This window comes from Daucus carota, chromosome 3 (genome assembly GCF_001625215.2).
Source record: "Daucus carota subsp. sativus chromosome 3, DH1 v3.0, whole genome shotgun sequence".
NCBI classification, from domain to species: domain Eukaryota; kingdom Viridiplantae; phylum Streptophyta; class Magnoliopsida; order Apiales; family Apiaceae; genus Daucus; species Daucus carota.
In genome coordinates this window covers 48979325-49001927 of record NC_030383.2, presented here as the reverse complement: position 1 = coordinate 49001927, position 22603 = coordinate 48979325, and the positions used below count along the sequence as shown (strand labels likewise).

At 34.3% G+C, this 22603-nt stretch overlaps 2 protein-coding genes, 2 long non-coding RNA genes and 1 pseudogene across 4 annotated transcripts in view; 4 read left to right on the top strand and 1 right to left on the bottom strand.

Annotated features, from left to right (window-relative positions):
- Positions 1-7220: 7220 nt before the first annotated feature.
- LOC108215264 (uridine/cytidine kinase UKL1, chloroplastic) overlaps positions 7221-22603 on the bottom strand; it is a 56290-nt gene continuing 40907 nt past the window's right edge. Inside the window, exons 13-14 of the mRNA XM_064089241.1 lie at positions 7601-7683; positions 7221-7515 (exon numbers count right to left, since the gene is read on the bottom strand). Coding sequence (XP_063945311.1) covers positions 7444-7515; positions 7601-7683 — 155 coding nt within the window. The 3' untranslated portion in view covers positions 7221-7443. The remainder of the gene's footprint in view (positions 7516-7600; positions 7684-22603) is intronic.
- On the top strand, positions 7912-8317 carry LOC135151637 (uncharacterized). Its single transcript, XR_010290422.1, has 3 exons — positions 7912-7996; positions 8072-8163; positions 8246-8317. It is a non-coding gene; the product is annotated as an uncharacterized LOC135151637 (long non-coding RNA).
- On the top strand, positions 8736-11392 carry LOC108212610 (protein ROS1A-like). The gene is made up of 8 exons (XM_064090854.1): positions 8736-8776; positions 9702-10142; positions 10322-10358; positions 10446-10506; positions 10653-10807; positions 10917-10982; positions 11066-11180; positions 11262-11392. The coding sequence occupies exons 1-8, from the start codon at positions 8736-8738 to the stop codon at positions 11390-11392; spliced, it is 1047 nt and encodes a 348-aa protein (XP_063946924.1).
- Positions 14103-17220, top strand: LOC108213695 (sesquiterpene synthase 2-like; annotated as a pseudogene).
- On the top strand, positions 19280-21146 carry LOC135151668 (uncharacterized). Its single transcript, XR_010290518.1, has 2 exons — positions 19280-20236; positions 20888-21146. It is a non-coding gene; the product is annotated as an uncharacterized LOC135151668 (long non-coding RNA).

The following is a 22603-nucleotide window of genomic DNA, read 5'->3' as shown; positions in this document are numbered from 1 at the left end:
CTTAGCATTTTCCTCATCCGGCCAATTTACTTCACATGTAGGTTTGAGCAACAAATTACATAACGGCACAAAACTTGTAAAAGAAAAAAGAGAGAAAGAGACCATTTATACACAAATAAGCAGGTTTGAGCAACAAATTACATAGGGGTACACAAGTTGTAAAAGAAAAAAGAGAGAAAGAGACCATTTGTACACAAATAAACAAGGTATAGATGAATTTTCGAGAAAAAAAAAAAACAAGGTATAGATGAATATTGATAGTCTGGCCACAATTAATATATAATTTGGCCATTATTTCATTTGCTTCCTCAATATTTCATTCATGCATTTGAGATGATAGCACAATTTGGTACCAGTGAAACAATAGGGAAAACCCCAGTAGTCCCTATCCTCGGAAACCCATTTCCATCCAGTGAAGCCTATGCATTCTTCAGCAGGATACCTCTTTTTGCACTCCACGCACTTGGATTTCACTTTGTCTTTGAGTTTTAACGGGACCCCACGATTTTCTATTGTCGCATCGGCGTCTCCACGTAAACAAGTGGGATGTAGATCATGTTTACCCGGCGGATGATCAGAGTCATCATAAGGAGTGCAGCGATATCTAAACCCTTTTATATCTTCTCCGCATGCATCACAGTATGGATATGGGAAATCTCCGCTCTGGTCAGCAACCTCAGCGGTGATACCATCATACAATGTAAATCCGCATTGGGGGAAGAACTTGTGCCATGAAGGGCTGGGCGAGGGTCTGAATTTATAACACACTCGGTGAAGATAGAAGGAACAGTTTTCATATGGACACCTGAGATATGAATTCGTATCTGCAGGTAGCTTACAACCATCGCACTCGTAATTAGGGTCTGGGGATTTTGAGTAAAAACGTAGTTTGTGAGGGTGGCTGACGTGTGCCTCGTAAAGTTCTCCATCCAACATTTCTTTCGTTAACTCTTCTTGTGTCATGGTTCATGTAACTATCTACATAAGAAAATTCCCGAAAAACATGCATGCTCATAGTGTAATAGTTTAAGTATCTATATAAGAAAATTCCCAGAAAACAAGTATTCATAGTTACGTTTTGGGTGCATTATTTAAGTACAAATATTGTCCTTAAAATTCCGGTTAGAGCATCTCCAACAGGCACGTAAATATGCTCCTAACTCAAGATATGAAGCATGCTAGAAGATTATTGGAGATGCTCTTACTTCCTTAAATTCTGGTAATGATGATCTTTCAAATTCAATAAGTGAACACTAAATATTATACTCCATCCATCAGTCACACTCACTATACAAATTTTTTCATTGCTTTACATGTATTTTTGATTTTCTATATAATATAATTATATACATATTTTTAAACTTTTGTATTTCTGAATAAAAATTTAAATATTAAACATGTATTCAGAAAAAAGCTAAATTTATGAAACTACGGCATCTTATGATATGAGAATCTTGAAATGTGTGTCAAGTCTTCGGTCCAAATTAAACATATACAAACAGGACGAGGAAGTAATACAAATATATATAAATGAATTAGACATAAATTTAGTTTAATTTACAATAATACCTACAGAAATAATTATATAATTAGTCCGAAAATATATGAAGATATAGAAGAAGTGGAAAAGGCTTGCTATAATCACAATCACTCATTTCTATAAATTTGTTTATGTGATTTAACTATTTAACTTATATTTTATTAGTTTATTTGAAACAACTCTACTGTGAATTGACTGGACAATCTGTATAGATACACAATAAGCCAAACAAAACCAAGCACTTATCCCGCGATACATGAAGTTAGATATCTATACACGAGTAGTTGGAAAGAATCGTACCGTTGAGAAAATTTGCCTTATACTTCTCCCAAAGCTGCGAAGTTGCAGACCGTAGAACTGCTTAATTGGATATGTTTAGTGTGCTAAGACTAGCAGTAATTTCTTCACCATGGCTAAAATGTATACCCTTTAGCCATTGAATCTATTTGCGTTTTATATAATGAAGATTATGCTTGATGACAAACCACTTAACATTTCTAGGCACTCAAGGTTCTTGCTGTTCTGGCAGGTAGAATAAAATAAACATGTTACCTGCAAGTGGCCACATGTTCTATTCTGCTAGTGACTAAACTACGTGATACAATGGCCACTATCACTATTAAAAAGTAAAAAAAAAAAAAAAAGGAAAAAAAGGGGTTTTCCTACAGCTCATACGGGTAATATATGATATATTTTGTCGATATTTTTCAATCGCCGGTACATGGACCGCCCCATGACATGAATCAATATGCCAATACAGAACATGTCACATGCCACGTCAATTTTTTAATCTCAGTTCCTAGGAGTACTATGTTTATGTTGATAGAAAATGTCATTTTCTACCACCTACCACATGATAGGAATCATCACATTGTATCATGTAACATCCATATTTTATCCTTCTTTTTATCTGTTACGGCTATTTATGATGATTATAGATTAGAAAAGATACGAGTGTGGTCGGAATTACTGGGTTAATTAGATATTGGAAGGGGAAAATGCATAAAATCCATAAGAATTAGTTTGAACTTTATTGGAAAGCGATTGGTTCTCCTATCCCACACATTGTCCCACATATTGCTCTAATTACTAAAAAAAGTTATAAATTATTTTATTTTCTAAATTTATATCCCAAATGTTCTGACAAATAATCAAGCATTCATCATGTCCCGGAATTAATCTTGACAAATAATCAAACATTTATGATATCCCGAAACTCATATAACCCCTCTGGTCCAAAATAATAATCACTTTGATTTTATGAACGCGCGTAATGTGAGGTGTAAAATACATATTATTTTGTTGTTTTGATGTTTTGTTCCATTCTTTATCAATGTTCGCCACCTCCATGATTTTCATATAGAAAAGTCGTCTCGACGGATCTCCTCCATTAAAACAGTTCGAATTAATTAGAACCTCATGCATATATTTGTTGTCCTCCACAAAATAAAAAATAATCCTCTCTTTATAGTGTCAATTATTAACAGAGAAATTTGGTAATAACAAATTCGGAGGTTGCTGAATGATCGAAATATTAAAAGTGGAGATTTTGGATTTTCGTTGTTTGGGACTGGACTTGAGAGGTGTATCGACTTGTTAGATATGGCGGATCCTTTTTCAAGATGTCTCTGTACCCTATTTATGTAGGGAACAAACCAATACATTTTTATAAGGATCAGATTTTTATCACTATGGTTGTTTAGAGATGTTTTTAGAATTAGTTGATTTTATCTTTTAATCGTATTCGGGTCATGATATCTTTCGAATTTGTAGGATATCATTGAGAGATATTTTCTATAATTAATTAGAGGTTTCCTCATTTCAGATAGAGAAATTAATTAATTTGGGAGTAAGGTTAATTATTAATAGATTATTATTTGAAAATCTGGGAGATTGTTGAGTCTGATAAAAAAAACAAGCGGTAACACCTGTATTTGAACAATCTGTTAGTATAACTTTGGACTTATTAGAATAAAATAATATCATATCAATTGTACCTCGGAGATATCAAAGAATATATGTAACTCCATACCAATGTCTCTGTGTTGAAGCAAAACTAAGTCTTACTAACAAATTTACTAAAAATACTATATCGGGAGGTGTATTATTAGCAAAATAAATAAGTGCACTGATAGCACTAAGAGATGGTATCAAGTATTTCTTCATTTTTTTCATTTGACCGGAGCATATCCTTCTTCTTATCAAGTGACTGAAAGTTCATTGGAGAACTAAATTTATGTGATTTTTCCATGTAAAAACATTTATGTACTTTCTCAGTATATGTCGATTGGTGTATGAAAATTCCATCAAGGTAAAGTTTGGTTTTCCCAAGACCTTTCATTTCAAATTCTGCCTAAAGATAATCAACTGTTTTCTAGAGTTTTGGGGAGTTTCAATAATATTCAAATCATCAACATATATAAACACTTTTGAAAAAGAAGACTCTCTCTTTTTTACTAGAACACGTGGACAGATAGGATTATTTTTGTATTGGTCCCTTAATAAATACTTGTTTAATCTTTTATACCACATTCTGCCCCCATTGTTTTAATTCATATGTGGATTTCTACAACATAGTTGGAATAAAGATCGTGAGAATAAGATCAAGATGTTTCAGGCATTTGGAAGCATTTAAGGCTCCTCATATAAATAGCTTTCTCAAGGGAACCGTACAAATAAGTCGTCACAACATCCATCAAACGCAGTGCTAATCTTTTGATTACAGCTAAGCTAATAAGATTTTCTTTTTGTTCCTGTTTCCAACTCTTCCTCGGGTTAATGAAAAGTCGTAGCTTTCCATTACAGGGGAATATATTTTCTCATTATCAATGTCTGGCCTTTACGAAAATCCTTAAGCAACTAGGTGTTGGGCCTGCTAGGCGAGTCATAACTCTACAATAGTATAATATTGTCTGTTTTAGGCAGAGCCTGCACGACTTTGTTCTTGGGTATCTCCCAAAATGCCTCATGCTATTAGAGTCGTTCTGACTGGTTATATTCTATCTTTATGCCTCTCCCGTAACCGATGTGAGACAGTTCCTAGTAATCTCTTCCTTTACACACCGGGCTCAACACCTGTCGAATTCCGCCTCTAGATCTGTGATCGGGCTCCTTCTTAAGTCCATGATGGAGGTCTGTATGGCTGTCTGGCTCCCCCTAAGCCCAAACTAGAAGGCCCATCTGCCTTATCCTTAAGCCCATTCTGGGTATCCCATATGCGATTTCAACCTCGCTCTGATACCAGTTGTTGGTCCTGCTAGGCGAGCCATAACTCCACAATAGTATGATATTGTCCACTTTGGGCCAGGCCCACACGGCTTTGTTCTTGGGCATCTCAAAAAAAAAACTTATACTATTGGAGTTGTTCTTACTAGTTATATTCTAACTTAATTTATGCCCCTCCCACAACCAATATGGGACAACTACTAACACTAGGCGTATTTTATATCTCATGGCTTAATTTTTATCATATATTTTTTGCACAAATACCCATTATAACCAACGGGGTCGTCCTTTCAGGTCTTCGGACTTCAAGTCCAAAAATTTAATGTTTGTTTAAGTGAGCTTAATTCATTTTCAATTGTTTCTTTCCATTTTGGCCAATCATTCTCTCGTCGACATTCATCAACGGATTTTAATTCAAGTTCCTCGTTTTCAATCATTACATCAAGGGCTATAATATATGCAAAGTTTTCATCGATGATAGCATTATTTCGATTTTATCACTTTGCCATGACAACATAATTGATTGAGATCTTGTCATATTCAATATTTTTAGGTACTCGTTCATCTTCCGGGGTTTTATCTGTCGTTTCATAAGTCTCTTCAGGAGTCTCTTCTGGAGATTTTATTTCCTCAGTTTGGGAATCTTCACTCTTTGCTCCTTTCTTCCCCGAGGATTTTTATTTTGGAACGGAGTGGGCTTCCTTGCTTCATGCGAGGTTTTGACTCATTTGCTTTAATAATTTGTCCTTTCGAGACTTCTATTTTTGAATGAGCATTTCCAACTGGTATGTGTGACTTAGTTATTTTATTTATATCAGTGGTGCATCAAGCAGCTGATTTGCAATGTATTCTAGATGAATTATTTTTTGAACTTTCATTTCACATTGATTTGTATGAGGATTATTTAATGTTGAAGAATTTCATGTAATTTCCTTTTCTAGTTAGCTGTTTAGTTTCTCCCCTTGATTTTCAGATATAGTCGACGGCTCGGGAAGTGCTTGTCTTTTGTTACCTAAATGAACTTTTCGTAAATGATTTATTATTCACTCCAAATTTATAAGAAAATTTATTAAGTTTTAATGATATTCGCTGAAATGGATATCATGCCGAAACAATAAGTGGAGAAAATAAAAAGTTTCTTTATATCACATGCATAGTTTTAGTTAAAAAAGAGTGTGACAAAAACAATTTTCTGTCTTTGCTTCCTGATTATATTACACAAATATTTGTGCTGATAATGTATTAGACATAATATAATAAGGGAATTGATAAATAAGCTCCGCATGTTACTATTTTAGCTCCAATTTCAAATTTTATATCATATTTAATCATGCATTCTCCATATATGCAATCCATATTAGTGGTGATAATGAGATTTGGATAAATAAAAAATTAAATTAGAGTTTAAATAGTAAAATTTGGAGCTTATATATCAATTCTCTATAATAATTAAGAAATATTAGAGAAGAGAAAAGAAAATTATATGAATTTTGTGTGTGTGGAAACTCAAGTTTGATGCCTATTTACATTGCAAGAAGGTTACAAGAATCTAAAAAACTAGAACTTTTTAAGTTACAAAGTTACGAAGATTTCTGAAGAAAAAAAAAAGAAAAAAGTTACGAAGATTTGAAAGGTCAAAGGACTTGGACCAGGATTATGTAGAGACATTATACATGCCCAATTTGATCAAACATTTTTAGCCCAACACAGCCCTTAAATTATTATCGAGCAAATCGTATATTTAACATCCCTCTTCGTTTTTCAAAAGAATTAAATTTAACATGCACACGTAATTATAATGCTGAACTTCGCTCTTTCTTGTAAGAGAATCAATTAATGTAAACTTTTTTTTTTTCCATCTTTCCTCTTTCTTTATCAAAAGAATCAACGTCAAGGTGTGCATTGTTTAACTTCCTTCGTTCTCCTTTTTTCAGAAGAATCAAAATCAAATATGACCACTCAGTGCGTAACTAATATGCCACTGGCACCAATGAGGAAATATATTAGTTTTCATTATTTTGCATTTGTTTTGTCCATGTAATAAAAAAGTGATGAACTTGCCAAAATATGAATTATATAAAAGTCTTAACCGGCTTCAAATTGCTTTGAAAAAATTTTACTTTCTTAATAAAAAACAGGTTTAGTTGTTTTCTAAATTTCACAATTAATACATATTTTTCTTCATTTTACGCTAAAAAGGAGTAGAGACAACTTTTCAAGGCCGAACTACAGGAATTTAGTCACCTCATAGATGTATTGAATTTCCCTTTTTACTGCATATACATATGCACAAGGTCGGACTCCCCAACCAGCCTTACAGCCTGAGATGTAAGCCAAAATCTGCTTTAACTTTTGTTAGGCTTCCTTGAAAATGAATCAGTGCATCAATTGGTTGGAAATGTATCAATGCGCCAATTGGTCATGCATTGAAAATGGAGCAACGAAAATCAAACAATAAGCAAATCTGGAGCTCATTACTCCAAAATAAGTTATAATCGAACACAAGAACACAATATCACATATGTGCATGAGTTGATCTCCATTTGTAACTTTCTCCAAACGTTAAAACCAAAGACCATCAATGTTAGTCACTCTTTTGATAAATCAATCATCGGTACCGAAGTAACGATCTCCAAACTCTCCCATGCCTGGTATCACACGAAACTCTTCATTCAATGCTACATCAATCTCTGAAGTGACAATTTAAGAGCTGGAAACCGTTTGCTGACACAATGTATTCCTTCTGGGGCCTGTATAATTCCAAAGCAAGAGGAATCAGTTTGCATGGGCATTTTCAGAGCACATTCATATCTATAAACAGCTTTTAACACTTACAGAAATGAGGTTAAGAAATATAATGTGGGACTCTGGAACTCCTTTCTGTATGAGCAGTTCAATTGCCTGGTTAGCCGAATTGCCTTCACGGAGAGATTAAATTTGTTCATTTACAAATGATTTCTTGATAGAATAGTTGAAGACCATGGAAGCTTAGATCTTGAGTGGCTGAGGGATGTTCCGCCACAGGATACAAAGTATGCCAAGAAGTTCTATATATATTTAAATAAAGAAAAATTCATATTTTGTAAAGCTAATAACAGCTATAATAATTACCTCAAAGTGTTGAGCTTTTATTTTGCTGCACCTAGGGACTTCTTGATGAGCATCTATGGTATAGGATTAAAGAGTACGGAATGCATTCGACTTTTGACACTTCGCCATGTTGCCTTTCCAGTAAGTAAGCTTAGTGCTTATATATAGTGATTAAATGATATATGCGGCAACAGAACTGATGTTTTCTTGCAAAAGGTTGACACGAATGTTGGTCGAGTAGCAGTTCGATTAGGATGGGTCCCTCTGAAACCACTCCCAGAAGGACTTCAACTGCATCTTCTAGAAACGTGAGTATCCATTCCCAATTAATAAAATTAATAGTGTGGTAACTGTTTAGAAGATAACTAAGATGATGCTCAATACATGTAGGTACCCTCCGGTGAATAGCATTCAGACATATCTATATCCTCGACTGTGCAACCTTGATCAACAAACATTGTAAATTCATATCATTTCAACATTCTCTTATTGTTCCACTTTACTGTTTGACATATATGTTTTATGCCTAGGCAAGTTTAATTCATGTTACAAATGGTAAAATAGAACTCACAGTGCTGCTCCACATGTATAGTTCGTTCGAAGCTTGAGTTGGCAGATGCACAGTAGATTTGAAGTTCATAAGTGCATTACTTAAACTATTAGATTGCTTTTATGAACCAGACTGTCAAACACTTTACGGTTGTGTGCTAATCTGTTTGCAGGTATGAATTGCACTATCATCTAATAACATTTGGTAAGGTATGCTCTCATGTATTTGCGATTATTTGCCGTTAGTAATATTAATATCTTCCGTACTGATACATCCCACTATTTATAGGTTTTTTGTACAAAGAAAAAACCAAACTGCAATGCCTGCCCAATGAAGGGAGAGTGCAAGTATTTTGCTAGTGCAACAGCAAGGTTTGCTTCACATATTTCTGCTAAGATTTTTTACTTTGTTGCTGTCGTACTGGTTTATTTTATGTCCTACTACAAAAGCCTCCCAAAGCTATAATTTCTGTACCTATTACACCTCACTTATTATTATGCTTATAATTCCACTTTGTGGAAAGTGAGATTTCCTTGGCTCTCAAAAAATCTTTAAAAGGATTTTTATTATGGTAATTTGGTTGAGGTGAATGAAAATGGAAGGGCTATTAGAATGAAATCAGTACTATAACATGGTATATGTTTGTTAAATCATTCCCTCTTCCTATTATCATAAACTAGATAAACCCACCGATTCAAGAATATATGCCCCGATTCTCCATCCTACTCAGTTTCTTTACAAATTGCATCATTAAAATTTTTTCACTTCCTCGTTATTTTATTCTTCTTCTTGACATCCTGTTGTTCTTCAATCTCGCTCAAAATTTTTTTCAGATAACAGAATATGGCAAGCAAGCTTTCTGCTATTTATCAATTCCATTCCCCCTGACCAAACAGGGCATTAGTGATTAATAAACTTATTGAACATTTTAAAGATTATACTCCCACGGTTACACTTCCATTGCAACACCTTACTATAGCATATTAACGAGGTCTCGTCTTAGGTCCGGACAGTTGATTTTGCTAATTAAATACTCAAAGACAACTTTTGTGCAATATATGAAATTATATAATGATGTATACTTATGCTTTTTATTCACTTTTGAATTGTTTAAAGAGTGCATAAAGATGTAAAGAGAATAGTGGGTTTTTTTTTAATATTTGAGAAAATATTTGTTATATACAGTACACTGGTTTTGATAGAATAGATTTAAATATTCCCAGTACTCTATTCTGAAATTGAGGGAATAATAAATATCTGGTTTTGCCCACTTGTAAACTTTTACTTAAAATGCAGTAATAGGCTTGCCCTACCGGAACGTTTGAGCAAAAATGTGGAAACCGCTGGAAACCACGTTGTAAAAACAACACCACTGGAGTTGGAGTTTGATGTTAACATATCAGATCACGGATACCAGCACCTAGATTCAGAATATGAAAGTCATAAATGTGAACCATTAATTGAGCTTCCTGCTTCTCCTTCCCGTGAACTTGAAGATATTGAAGACCTTCTCAAAGATTCTGATCATTGCAGTAATTCTGGGGAGACTGACGACGATATACTTACTATCAGACTTGAAAGTAAAGTCCTAAGAGAAAGTAAACCAGAATCTGCAAATAAGAAAATTATTTCAACTAAAGTAGACACAACAGAGACATGGGATATTTTAAATTTTCCGGTTCCTTCCCCGAAGCCAATACTAAAACTTGCAGGCCGCTTATTGACTGTGCACAAAGTGTAAGTATATTAAAAATAATAATCTAATATTTATTAACTGATTTAACTTAAAGTTGTGGATTTATGCAATAATATACATAGTGGAAATTAGTAATATTTATTCTACAATAATTGAGATGTTGTAAAATTTTCTATTATTATTGGATCAAAATTCTTATTGTCTGCCTACTGCATTGCAGCTTCGAACTTCCTGATTCACACCCTATATTGGAAAGAGTAAGTATGTTCAATCGTATATTTCCATTACATGCTATCATGATTTAGATTATAACATGTTTTTGTGCAATTTTGATTAATATATAGGTGGACAGGAGGGATCCTGATGATCCATCTCCATACCTTTTTGCAGTGTGGGAAGAGGAAGGTGAATGCTCGATTATATATATGCGCACTGACGTTCAGCTTCTTGACAAGATAGTTTCTTAATTCTTAGTAACTTATCAATGAGAACATTATGCTTATGATTTAATAATAACTTATAGTTAATATGTATTTTGTTTACTGTTGAAGGAGAGTTATCCGGTAAACCTAGAAGTTTGGTTTCACAAATTTCGGAAGATTGCAGATCCCCAAAACCAGAAGTCTGCCATGAAATTGTATGCTGCGGCTCTCCATCCCGGAATATTGAGAAGCAGAAGTTACCAACTATTTGTGGAACACTTCTGGTGAGTAAAAATAACAATACATGCAAGGCTTGTGAGTTGAAGCTTAAATTTTAGAAGATGGTGATTACTTTAATCAAAAGAACCGATATTGATCTGAGCTTTGACACAGATCCCAGTTCGTTCAGCAAATCACGGAACCTTTCCACTTAATGGAACATACTTCCAGGTTAATGAGGTTTGTTGTGACCTTTTTCAGTCACACCTTGATTTTTTACTTTATATGATCACCTTAGTTTCTGAGCAAAGCCTTTTGTATAGGTATTTGCTGATGATGAATCTACTCAGACGCCAATTGTTGTTCCAAGACAATGGTTATCAGGTCTTCCAATAAGATTTCTGTACTGTGGAAGAACTGCAACAACAACATTCAAAGGTAAGTTAGAAGAGTAAATTAAATTGAGCAGGTCTAAACCATCATATGTAATTTGACTTGTATACTTCTAATTTTAAACAGGCTTAAGTGCAGACCTTATCCAGCATGCGTTCTCTAAAGGTACTAAACCATCCTTCTCTCATACAGAAAAGTGTTACCAATGGAAAACAAATAATAAAAAGACCAAAAACCAAGTTTATCAATTTGCTTAAGATTATATAAAATAGATTTGTATACTCTGAGGGTGGTATACTGTTGGTTTAGTTTAGTACATAGCTGGAAAGCAGGGATACGGCACTAAGGGGAAGAATCGCGCACGCGATACGTACGCGTGCGGCGGTGCGCGGCGGTGCGCCGTGGTGCGTACGCGGTGCGCCACCTGGCGTATCCACGGGTCAGAGCCTTCCGATACGCGGGGGTGCGTAGAATGCGGTGCGGGAGGGGTAAGTTTCGTAATTTATACCGTCACCGTAGCTCGGATTGACACCGTCAACGACGGCGACCGCCACTGCCGAACCTCTCTCTCTTCTTTCTCTTTTAGCTCCTCATTGCTGCTGTAGTTGTAGTTGTCGGTGTTATCTGCTGTAGCCTTGAAGTCTTCGATTGTTTCGATTGTGTGTGTATATACATACGCATAGTTGTATATAATATGTACAGCTAAGGGTTTGTTTGACTAATTGACTGCTTGTGTGTACATATAAAAACACGCTGTGCACAGTTATTTCTATTCTGAATTTTGATTTATTTTCTTTGCTTCTTTTTTTTTTTTTTAATTTAAAAATTGAAAATTACTACATATATGTGTTACGTTTTATGCATATCAAACAAAAATGGACAATGGCAAATTGCCAACAATCGGAAATAAACAGAATTTCTTGTTTGAATATTTAATTTTATTAAAACTTGATATATTTGATCATTTAGTTTAATTTGAATGCTAGTTCTTGTTTTTATTATATAAATATATATATAATATATATTTTCAAATTATTATTAATGGCCGTATCCCGCCGCACCCGAATCCCCATTTTTCGAAATTTGCCGAATTCGCGTATCCCCGCACCGCGCACCGGCGCACCCGCACCCGCACCCATGCTTCATAGGTACATAGTAATCTCTGCTGGCAGGCTTTTTTTGTACTCGAGGATTCAACAGAAAAACTAAGTATACTACTTGTCTTGGAGATCGATTTCACTTCAAAGCAAACAAGTATAAGACGAACAAGCCCTTGCGGAAAATACAAAACGATTCGAAGTAGAAAGAAGAGCAATGTAAGAAGTAGGATTGACACTTCTTTGATTGAAAGATACAGAGTTCTTATGAATCTTTCGGTGACTAGACTATAACTTCTCAAAGCAGTCACTAGGTAGTAGATGCTTCTTCAATCATATGTATCTATGTAACTGATCAATGGTTTGGATCTTTTACCTTTATTGCACACTTCTATCAGAACTTAAAAAAATTCTGTAGTATTATGTGAAAAATGGCCCCAGATCTCACAAATTCTGGAAGTAATGTCCATAATGACAAAGACAGAAAAAATGGTCCCAAATATCAGTAATGCATGATAATTTGACGTTTTCAATTTGGGAAGAAAACGTTAGATCATGTAGCGTTCTGTTTTAACATGTAGTGTTTTAACATGTAGCGTACCTAACAGAAAGCTACGTACATAAACTAGCGTTATGTTTATTTACTCCTAACAGAACGCTAGACAATGTAGCATTAATAACTTATATTTGGGGTCACATGCTGATATTTAATGTAGCATTAATAACTTATATTTGGGGTCACATGCTGATATTTAGGACATTAATTATGGATATAGTGACAGTGAGGGTGTTGACCCGTATTATTTAAACTATTGAATTTTTGCAATCAACTATCAAACTACTCCTTCCGTCCCATTTTAACTGCTTTTGACTTTTTTATACGTATCTAAACATAATAATTTTTCATAAAATTTATATCAAATAAAAGTTTAGAACCTAAACTTTTATTTGATATAAGAATTGAATTATTTTATTAAGTGTAGATATTGTTTTTTTACATCTCAATATACGTGCTAAAAAGTCAAACATCAGTTAAAATGGGCCTTGCGATTAACGAACTCACACATGCCCTGACTAAACTATCTAACACGAGTAATAAGTATAACGTGATCCAATTAAAAGCATTATGTATGTTTTTGAATCTTTTCTCAATTTTTCAACTAAGGGTAAATCATTTTAAACAAGATATGTATAAAAATGTTTCCCATTCTTAAAATTCTGTTTTCATTTTTTGAAAAACTTATATTCATGAATTATTAAAAATATCAATTATATCACTTTTTTTACTTTCCTCCGGCATAAATGCTCACAACCACTTCAGTTTAACCAAGTCCATCTATATAAACCGTATATAGTTTTACAATTTATTTTAATATAGTTTTAGAATATTTCCATAAATACTTTTTGTAATATAACCATATAAGCAATGAACTTCCACTTTTATTATATATAAATATATAGAGCACTCACCATCTTACACAATATTTATAAAATCGTATATCTTCTCATACTATAATTTTATACTAGTCATTTCAATTTAAAACACTAAAAAATTAGGTTGAAAACATGTAGGGACGCAGAACAACAATAAAGAAAAAAAATTAAACAATTATATCCAACACTAAAATAATTAAAATATTAGAATATGCTCCTGTTGTTTCCTAAAAATCCTGGGAAGCTTCTCCTCTTTTACCGGTCACTAATCATTTTCTCCAGAGGCAAGACAGGACGAGGATACATCATGCTCGAATGATGCTCCAGTTGTTTATCATGCCTTTTGTGTTTATTTCAAATGCACCTCTCACTCATGTCAAAATATGTAAGCTGTGGTAGACCTTATACAGTTATATATATATCCAGTAAAAACGCTTCTTCTCTTCAATTAAATCTGCCTCACTAGTCACTAGATATGGCTCTCCATGTCCACTCTACTCCAGTTCTGGTGCCTCAGATTAGCCGAAAATCAGCACCTTATCATCCTAGCATCTGGGGAAACAGATTCCTCGCATTCAATGATTCTTCTGTTGTGGTAATATTAGCTTAAATTCATTTATAATATGTATTTATGTGCTATTAAGTGTACTAACAAACTTGTGCAATTAGAAAACTGATCTTGATCGCAAAGAGGAAGAGCATCTTCAACTGCTAAAACAAGAAGTGAAGAAAATGCTAAGTGCAGGGGAAAGATCTCAACAAGAGTTAATCAGCCTGATTGACGATATTCAAAGGCTGGGTTTGTCTTACCACTTTGAAGCGGAGATAGACACATTATTGCAGCACTTGAAGGAAAGGTTTGGTGTATATTATGGCACCAAAACTGATGATGACCTGCATGATGTTGCTCTATGTTTCCGGCTACTAAGACAGCAAGGACATAATGTCTCTTCTGGTATGCTCCCTCCGTCCCTCTGATTTCTTAATTTATAGTTTTTTTTTCACTGCTCGACACGCATTTTAAGACTCTTATAAAATATAGTTCTGTAACTTATTTTTGATTTCTTATTTGTGTATAGAAATTCAAACATCAATTTTTTATTCAAAAGAAAAAAAATTAAAATATATTTTATGAAACTATATTTTCTAGAAGCATTAGAATGCATGCCAAACTCTCGTCCGCCAAGGTAAACTACCCGGGGGACAGAGGGAGTAACATGCAATATTTTCATGCTAGGTGATATTGCTATCATGCTATGCAATAGTAACCGTGTGTGCATTTATCCAGATGTATTCTACAAATTCAAGTGCAGCAACGGCAAGTTCAAAGAGAACTTGGTCAAGGACGTGAAAGGAATGCTAAGCTTGTTTGAAGCAGCACATCTGAGAGTGCACGGGGAAAATGTACTAGATGATGCTCTAGAATTTACCACCTCTCACCTTAAGGAACATATGAAATCCAACTTAGGGAGTCCAATAGTAGATCTTGTTGGTCATTCACTAAAGTATCCTCTTCGGAAGAGTTTGAACAGGCTTGTGGCAAGGCATTACATCTCAATCTACCACAAATTTGAAAGGCATAATCAAGTGCTGCTAAATATGGCAAAAACCGACTTCAACCTGGTGCAGAAGGGCATCAAGTGGAGCTGGGTCATATTTCAAGGTAAATTAATTATTTACATAGCTGCTTATTTATTGTGAGTGAAAAAACATTATGGGAAACAATCAAATTTCAGGTGGTGGAAGGATTTAGATTTTGCACATAAGCTTTCATTCGCAAGAGACAGATTGGTGGAATGCTACTTTTGGATATCGGGGGTGTACTTTGAGCCGCATTATGCCCCTGCTCGAATATTTTTTACCAAAGTGATTTCTTTATCATCCATAATTGATGACATATATGATGTCTATGGAACCATTGAAGAACTTCAGCAGTTCACTGATGCAATACAAAAGTAAGGCAAATTGAGTACCTACATTAAAAAAAATACAACTTGGTATATTATTAGTAATTAAAGCATCTATGTAGTATATTTTTCGTTTTTGGGCGTCTCATCCAATTCTTTACATTTCAAAACTTACCAAAAATAGTCAATGAGTCCCACCAATTCCCCACTTTTCTTCCCTTTTCACATTATTTTATACATATTTCTTGACCTCCGTGCCCAAACCATATGTAAACAAATGACTGATCAGACGGAGGGAGTATAGTCCATTATAATCGTCTATGTAATATTATAATGTTACTGTTTTGTAGATGGGATATGAGTTGCTTAGATCAGCTGCCGGAGTACATGAGACACTGTTATCAACCTCTACTGGATATTTACACTGAAGCGCAAGAAGAGATTGCAAAGACGGGAAGGCCATCATACGCCGTTGATTATGCAATAGATGCTGTAAACTATCTTAAATAGAGAAACATGGTTCCCTTATAGTTATGTACAATATTTTAAGACTTGTTATTTTATTTTCAGTGTAAAGAGTTGACAAGAGGATATTTGAAAGAAGCTAAATGGTGTCAAGTCCACTACACTCCTACGTTTGAAGAGTACATGAGTACTGCTCTTGTAACTGGGGGGATCTACATGTTATCGGTCTCAAGCTTCGTGCTGATGGGGGATGTCGCCACTAGGGAATCATTCGAGTGGCCACTAGGGAATCATTCGAGTGGATGTCAAAAGATCCCTTAATTGTTAGAGCTTCCTCCGTGATTTGCAGACTCACTGACGACATTGTGGGACATGAGGTTAGATATTCAAAATATGATTATGAACATTGCACAAACAGTATATACAGCAAAAATAACATTATTTTTGGACAATGCAATTCTCTCCTCAAGTGACCAGTTTTACTAAAGTCTCACAGTGGTGTTCGAAGGAGAGCTTATCATGATTATTACTGTGTTCTAACATTTTCTTTCCCTCAGAAAGCCCATTTATGATCGAGAGTAGATCACGGGCATAAATTATGAGAATATTGGGGGTCCATCATAAATTATAGTTTGATGTTGGTTCATTAGTTATATTTATGTTGGAATTGCAGTTTGAGAAGCTGAGACAACATATACCCTCATCTGTTGAGTGTTTTATGAAACAACATGGAGTTCCGAAAGATACGGCTTGTCATGCACTGCAGAAACGCATCACAAATGCGTGGATGGATATGAATCAAGAATGTCTTTATCCAACAGCAGCTCCGATGCCGTTGCTCGCAAGAGTTTTTAATATGGCATGTGTGATCAATCTTCTTTATGATGAATATGACGGATACACGCATTCATCAACTGCGACCAAAGATATCATAACCTCCATCCTGTTAGATCCTATTTAAGTATAAAGAGTCACTCTCTATGCTTGGCAGTGTCTCGTCTGCATAATCTATGCTTTCTTGTTGTTGTGTGAAGAATAAGAGACACTCTCTGCTTGGCAAATATACTGTTGATAGTAGCTTTAGCTATCAAATAGAAAAACTCAAAAAAATTTGAATAAAAATCAAGGCTTAAAATGGATTGATTCTCAACATCGTATCAGAGCTCAGATTTCGCACAGGTCTCCAATTCGTTGTCACCCCCAATATTCTCGCAATCTAGCATAGTGCTAGTTGCAATCTCGGGTCATGATATATAGTAATGGTGTCCAAGCTTACGAACTTCATTAATACGTCAATATTTTGGAAAAAGTTGATCCAAATATAGTTGACCTAACCATTTCCCTCTATTTTGACCACAAAACCACTCCTTGATTTGACCCGAAAGGGAGTTTAAGGAACTGACCCAGAGTAAAACATGGGCACTGCATGCTGTGATTAGTGTTATTAGTGATTATTTCTTCATTTAATTTATTAGTTGTTAAAATTGTAAATATAAAGAATGTTCAATTATATGTACGAGTGATAGTATATTTATCATATAAATTACAAAAATTAAACAAGTAATTAGTTTGAAATGTGTCTGGTACGTCTAATTACTTCTGGTTCTCAACAGCCTTTTCAACTTTAAATCCCTTTTACTTGTTACAATTAAATAAAATGACTTTACCGATGATGGAGTAATATTAATTTATACAATAAGCAAAAATTTGTGGTGATTCAGAAAGAATATAAGCGACTTGCATTGCCAACGAATATCAACTGCATCTCTCCGGTCCCAGGGTTGACTGATGCAAGGAGTATATATACCGCCTCCGTTTTAAATTATCAAAAAAATCACACGGTTTAATTAGGAAAAGTAAATATTTATAAATTAATAGTATTAAATGACTATAATATGTGAGGTTAATTTAGGAAATATAAATAACATAGATGTGAAGAGTAACATCATGTGAAGTGATTTTAGAAATATAATTTTATATTAAAAATTGAAGTATACAATTGAATTGAAATAAATTCTATTCCTAATTTGAAACGAAAGTAGTAGTATCTGGATGGAAGTGCATAACATTTAGTCGCGTTTCAACTTTCATGTAGTCCACCATACTTTCACGAAAAGGTCGTGTTTTTCAGGGTTTTCACATACGGTTTAGTTAAACTGTAGACTCGTTCAACTCAAACATGCATCACCAATTCACCATATATATATATGTAATGCAACTTCCAAACAAAAATCAGTTGTTCCAATATTTTATCTCACCTAACTTATAAATAAGGAGTAACTTGTAGATTTATAGAAAGGTTTAATATATCGAATTTTCTAGCTATGGTGTGCCCATGGGCACACAATAGTCACTAACTCTCATAAAAATACTACTCGATTTTGATTGATGCATGGATAATAAATGTTGATGTCCCCCCTGCATTTACACCAATCCCACCAATCAAATGAAGCCATTTTCATGGGAGTTGGTGCTTATTGTGTGCCCTTGGGCACACATTAGAAAGACCGTTAATATATTTAAACGTGAAAGAATAGGGACTCCTGCAATATATACTATGTTTCTCTTCTCTTTAATCACATTTTAGATAATCCTCGACTAGGAATTCTTAAGAATAATAATACTATTTTTGTAATCTCGTCATTTCTAAGACACGTACTTAGAAATATAGAATGTATATTATATTTCAAGTATTTAGAAATATGGAATGCATATCATTTTTCAAAATTATTTATTAATCTAAAATTTATATTTTAAACCCAATTAAATAGTAAATACCGACCGGTCTTCAATCATTCACATTAGATGTTCCAGTATGACGGAAACAACGACCATTATACCTCTTAATTGTCCAGCTTTTTTTACGATTAATTTTTGATTGATCTAATTCATCACACAAAATTCAAACAAAATATACATTTAAAACATGCATTTGATTTGGAATAGAGGATATATATTCCACATATTCTACCAACCGGAGATTAATATCAAATCTAAGATGCTAGAAACTTGTAAGAAACTGTTTGTTACGGTTCATATAAAAAATATTCCATCAAGGCGACTAATGTTGATCAAAGTAGTAAAAAGCAAAAACTTTAAAGGGGAATTTCCTTTCAATTGTAGAATGTCAACTATCTTAGAGTACTCTAGAAACTTAAAACCAAATTTGTTGTAATGACATCGATCTAAAAAGTCGTTGGTCTAATATATACTATATAGTTGTTGTATACGCTCACAGGGAAAAACCTTGTAGTTTCTTCCAGCAAATCCCCACCAAACACGGACATCCCATGGAGTCGTCAAATATATCTCATTCTTTTGTGTGTGTATAATCCAGATGCCACGGAGCTAGTATATAAACGCACGTACAGCACGTGTGCACACACAAACAACTCTGGTACTCCATAATCTCTTTTTATTCGCTCTTAAAATTTTAGGTCTTTATTCATTTTCTTTTCTTTAATTTTAGGTCTCAAGTACTTGTGGTCTGATCAGCACCTGGTGTCAGTTCAACCTACTATATATCTGGCCTTGTGGTTTGTGGACTAAGTGAGATATTTTGATCGGTCACTCTGATATAAAACCCGTATACTAAATGGCGGGGAGTGTAAACCGCTCAGTAAAATTCCGGTTTATTAATGCTACCAGAAACACTGAATCACATCAGCTGTATCTCACACCTGGAGCAAATACCGAAAACCTAGAATGCAGCATCTGTAAGTACCCAATCCACGGCCGATGGTACAGAGACGGTCACAACTACAACATCTGCAGATACTGCGTTGACACATTTGTACAACCCATCTCAAACAACAAGCTCGACGTTACTCGAGAATTTATGAACCGAGTCTACGGAGATTTTGTGGCAAGAAATGAATACAATCGGATGACAAGCAAGCTGTGCAGCGACTTGAGATGCCTGGGCGTGACCTGCAGTATGTGCAGACATCCCAACAGGCGGCCTAAGTGGGCGTACATTAATACCTATAACGGTCATGTTTACGCGTGTCACATCGGATGCGTGGTAGCAAGAGTCGGAGCGAATCAACGTGATGATCATTTCGTTTTTGATACTAATCCGACTTGGCGTCTGGTGGGGAGAGTAAGCTTGTCAGTGTTGAGAAATCTGGCGACAAATCTGGTGCCACCGCCGTTTAACTCGGCAGTTAGTATTTTTCTTAAGTTGCTGGCTTACCAGGTACTCCAATTATACTGATTAATATTCTTGTTATTCATATTTACACACTAAGGTTTAAAATATGGGCTAATCATAAGAAACTTAGTCGCAAAGATTTCAAACTTTCAGTCTGACTCGATTCGACCGACCAACCAAAGTATTGAGGATGGTTATTAATTAATTTGTTTGGTTCAGCTAAATTAATAACTGATCAATGTATAGACGATAGTGATAGATGGAAAACAAGATATTATAGTAAAAAAAGCAAGAAAACAGACTTAAAATAAAATCTTAAAATCACTAGTTTCTACTTCGAAATCCTAAAGTTTAAATAAAATTTTTGGATTTAAATCTACATACATGTTTCGTTTATGCATCGTTACGTATATTCAAAAATAGTTCTGAATAGACTAAAAGTAGGTTGTTAGTTAAGGGTTCTGAGAGGAACATCACCCGACTAACTAATTATAATTGTCCAAAAGAATTTCAGAAAATACCTAATGCTGTATGTATGATATATGTGATCGACACTACAATCATTCATCTAATCTCATATTTGATCACACCAACTTATATATTACTCTAATGAATATTTCTTATAATTATTCTACACACTTTAATTCAGTTGGCGAGATTCATAAAATTTATTGGTGTTAAACCTATTACTTTCAGGCTCACAGCAGAAGACACACTTGATTGTGCACGGCTCACACTGAGGAACTTAATATGGCTATCCAATTTTTTATGATGGGGGTGCAAGCAGTGCTGATGTGTTATGTTATATGCATGAGTTTTCATATATTTTCTTTTTGCTCTGGGGTTTCTAGCCCTTCTTTACCCAGATGTATATTTTGAAGGCAAAAATATTTACAAATACGTACTTTGCAAACCATTATCAGAATAAATCGGAAGAGCTGAGATTTTTTATTCACTTATTAACAATTAAATGCATAAGAAATGAAATTAAAAAATGTCAAGAAATTTGTGGTGAATATAATATTTGAAAAAAATTGAATTAATTAATAACGGAGTTTGAGGAAATTCCTTCATAATTCTAACTCAAATATCGAACCGAAATGGAAGAAAAAAATGAAATATAATAGCTTTTCAAATCTCTCCCGACTACGGCTACCAATTTGATTATATAGGCCCTGTTTGTTTAAGAGAAGCAGAAGTTGCTTCTGGCTTCTGCTTCTCTTGACCCGTTTGTGTAAAGAAGTAGAAGCACTTTTAAGAAGCTGAGAATGCTAACTTCTATCTCAGAGCTTCTGCTTCTTTTCCAAACACTTTATTAACTTATTTACTTCTCACTTCTGCTCCACTTCTCCAGTTTAAGCAAGAAGTCACTTCTTTTAAGCTTGCCCAAACGGTCCCATATACAGGAGTAGATTAATCCATTTTTCTAACTTGCAGAAGTACACATATTTTCCTAAATGTCTATGACCTTCAGTTCTATTAAACATTATTTAAGTTTTTATCACTAATTCAGTTTAATTTTAATATGCGTGTTCTTCGATCGTCTGTCAAAAGTTCTGCAAGATTATACAACCTCTTATTCATGGTATAATTCAAGCGAAACTACTCAACTAATTTTGGGACTCACAAGGATGATATCAATCTACGTTTTCGCTTCAATATCAGCACGAAAGATCTCGATCTCATTCAGATTTTACATCATTAGGAGAACATGGTCCGTTCAAAACAAAATTTGATGTACACATAAACACTTTAGTGTGCTCATATATGTCAACCTATTCAAAAGGGGATAGCTGGGTTTCCATCCAAAGTTCTAAAAAATAGCCTATTTAATTTAATTTTGTAAATGATTTAAGAGCTTCTCATGGCCAGCTCTTAAATCTTATAGTTTTCTCCTGTTTTGTAGAGATTTGAGTTTCAAAAAAAAATTATAAAGTTAGCTGAAAAAACTGATAAGACTATACTTACAGAGAGAAAATAATATCGTGGGTGTTTGGCAAACCATTTTAAGCCGGACTTCTCGGCTTATAAGTTAGAAGCACTTATTCGTACAAACATTCGTACATTTGTGTAAAAGAAGCACTTATAAATGCTAGCTTTTGTTTCAGGTTTTCTACTTATTTCCCAAACACTTTAATCACTTATAAGTCTTATCTTGTTTCTAACTTCTACTCCACTTATTTATTTTAAGTAATAAACATTTATTTTAAGTTCACCCAAACGGCCCCATTATTGATCCGAATAAGTTTAATCCTATGAAAAAAAGAAGAAGAAGAAGTTTAATCCTGATAGAATAGAAACTTCTGGTAATAAATTAAGATAAATATCCGCAACTTGCCGATAGAGTCAACAGCATCTTCCCAGTATTTTACAGTGTTTGTGTATTGATAGACTCAAAAATCGACCCTTGCT

Coding starts and splice junctions, on each gene's coding strand:
- LOC108212610 (XM_064090854.1), top strand. CDS start 8,736: ATGAAGGGAGAGTGCAAGTATTTTGCTAGTGCAACAGCAAG. Junction 10,143..10,321: donor TTATTGACTGTGCACAAAGT/GTAAGTATATTA, acceptor ACTGCATTGCAG/CTTCGAACTTCCTGATTCAC. Junction 10,983..11,065: donor CATACTTCCAGGTTAATGAG/GTTTGTTGTGAC, acceptor CCTTTTGTATAG/GTATTTGCTGATGATGAATC.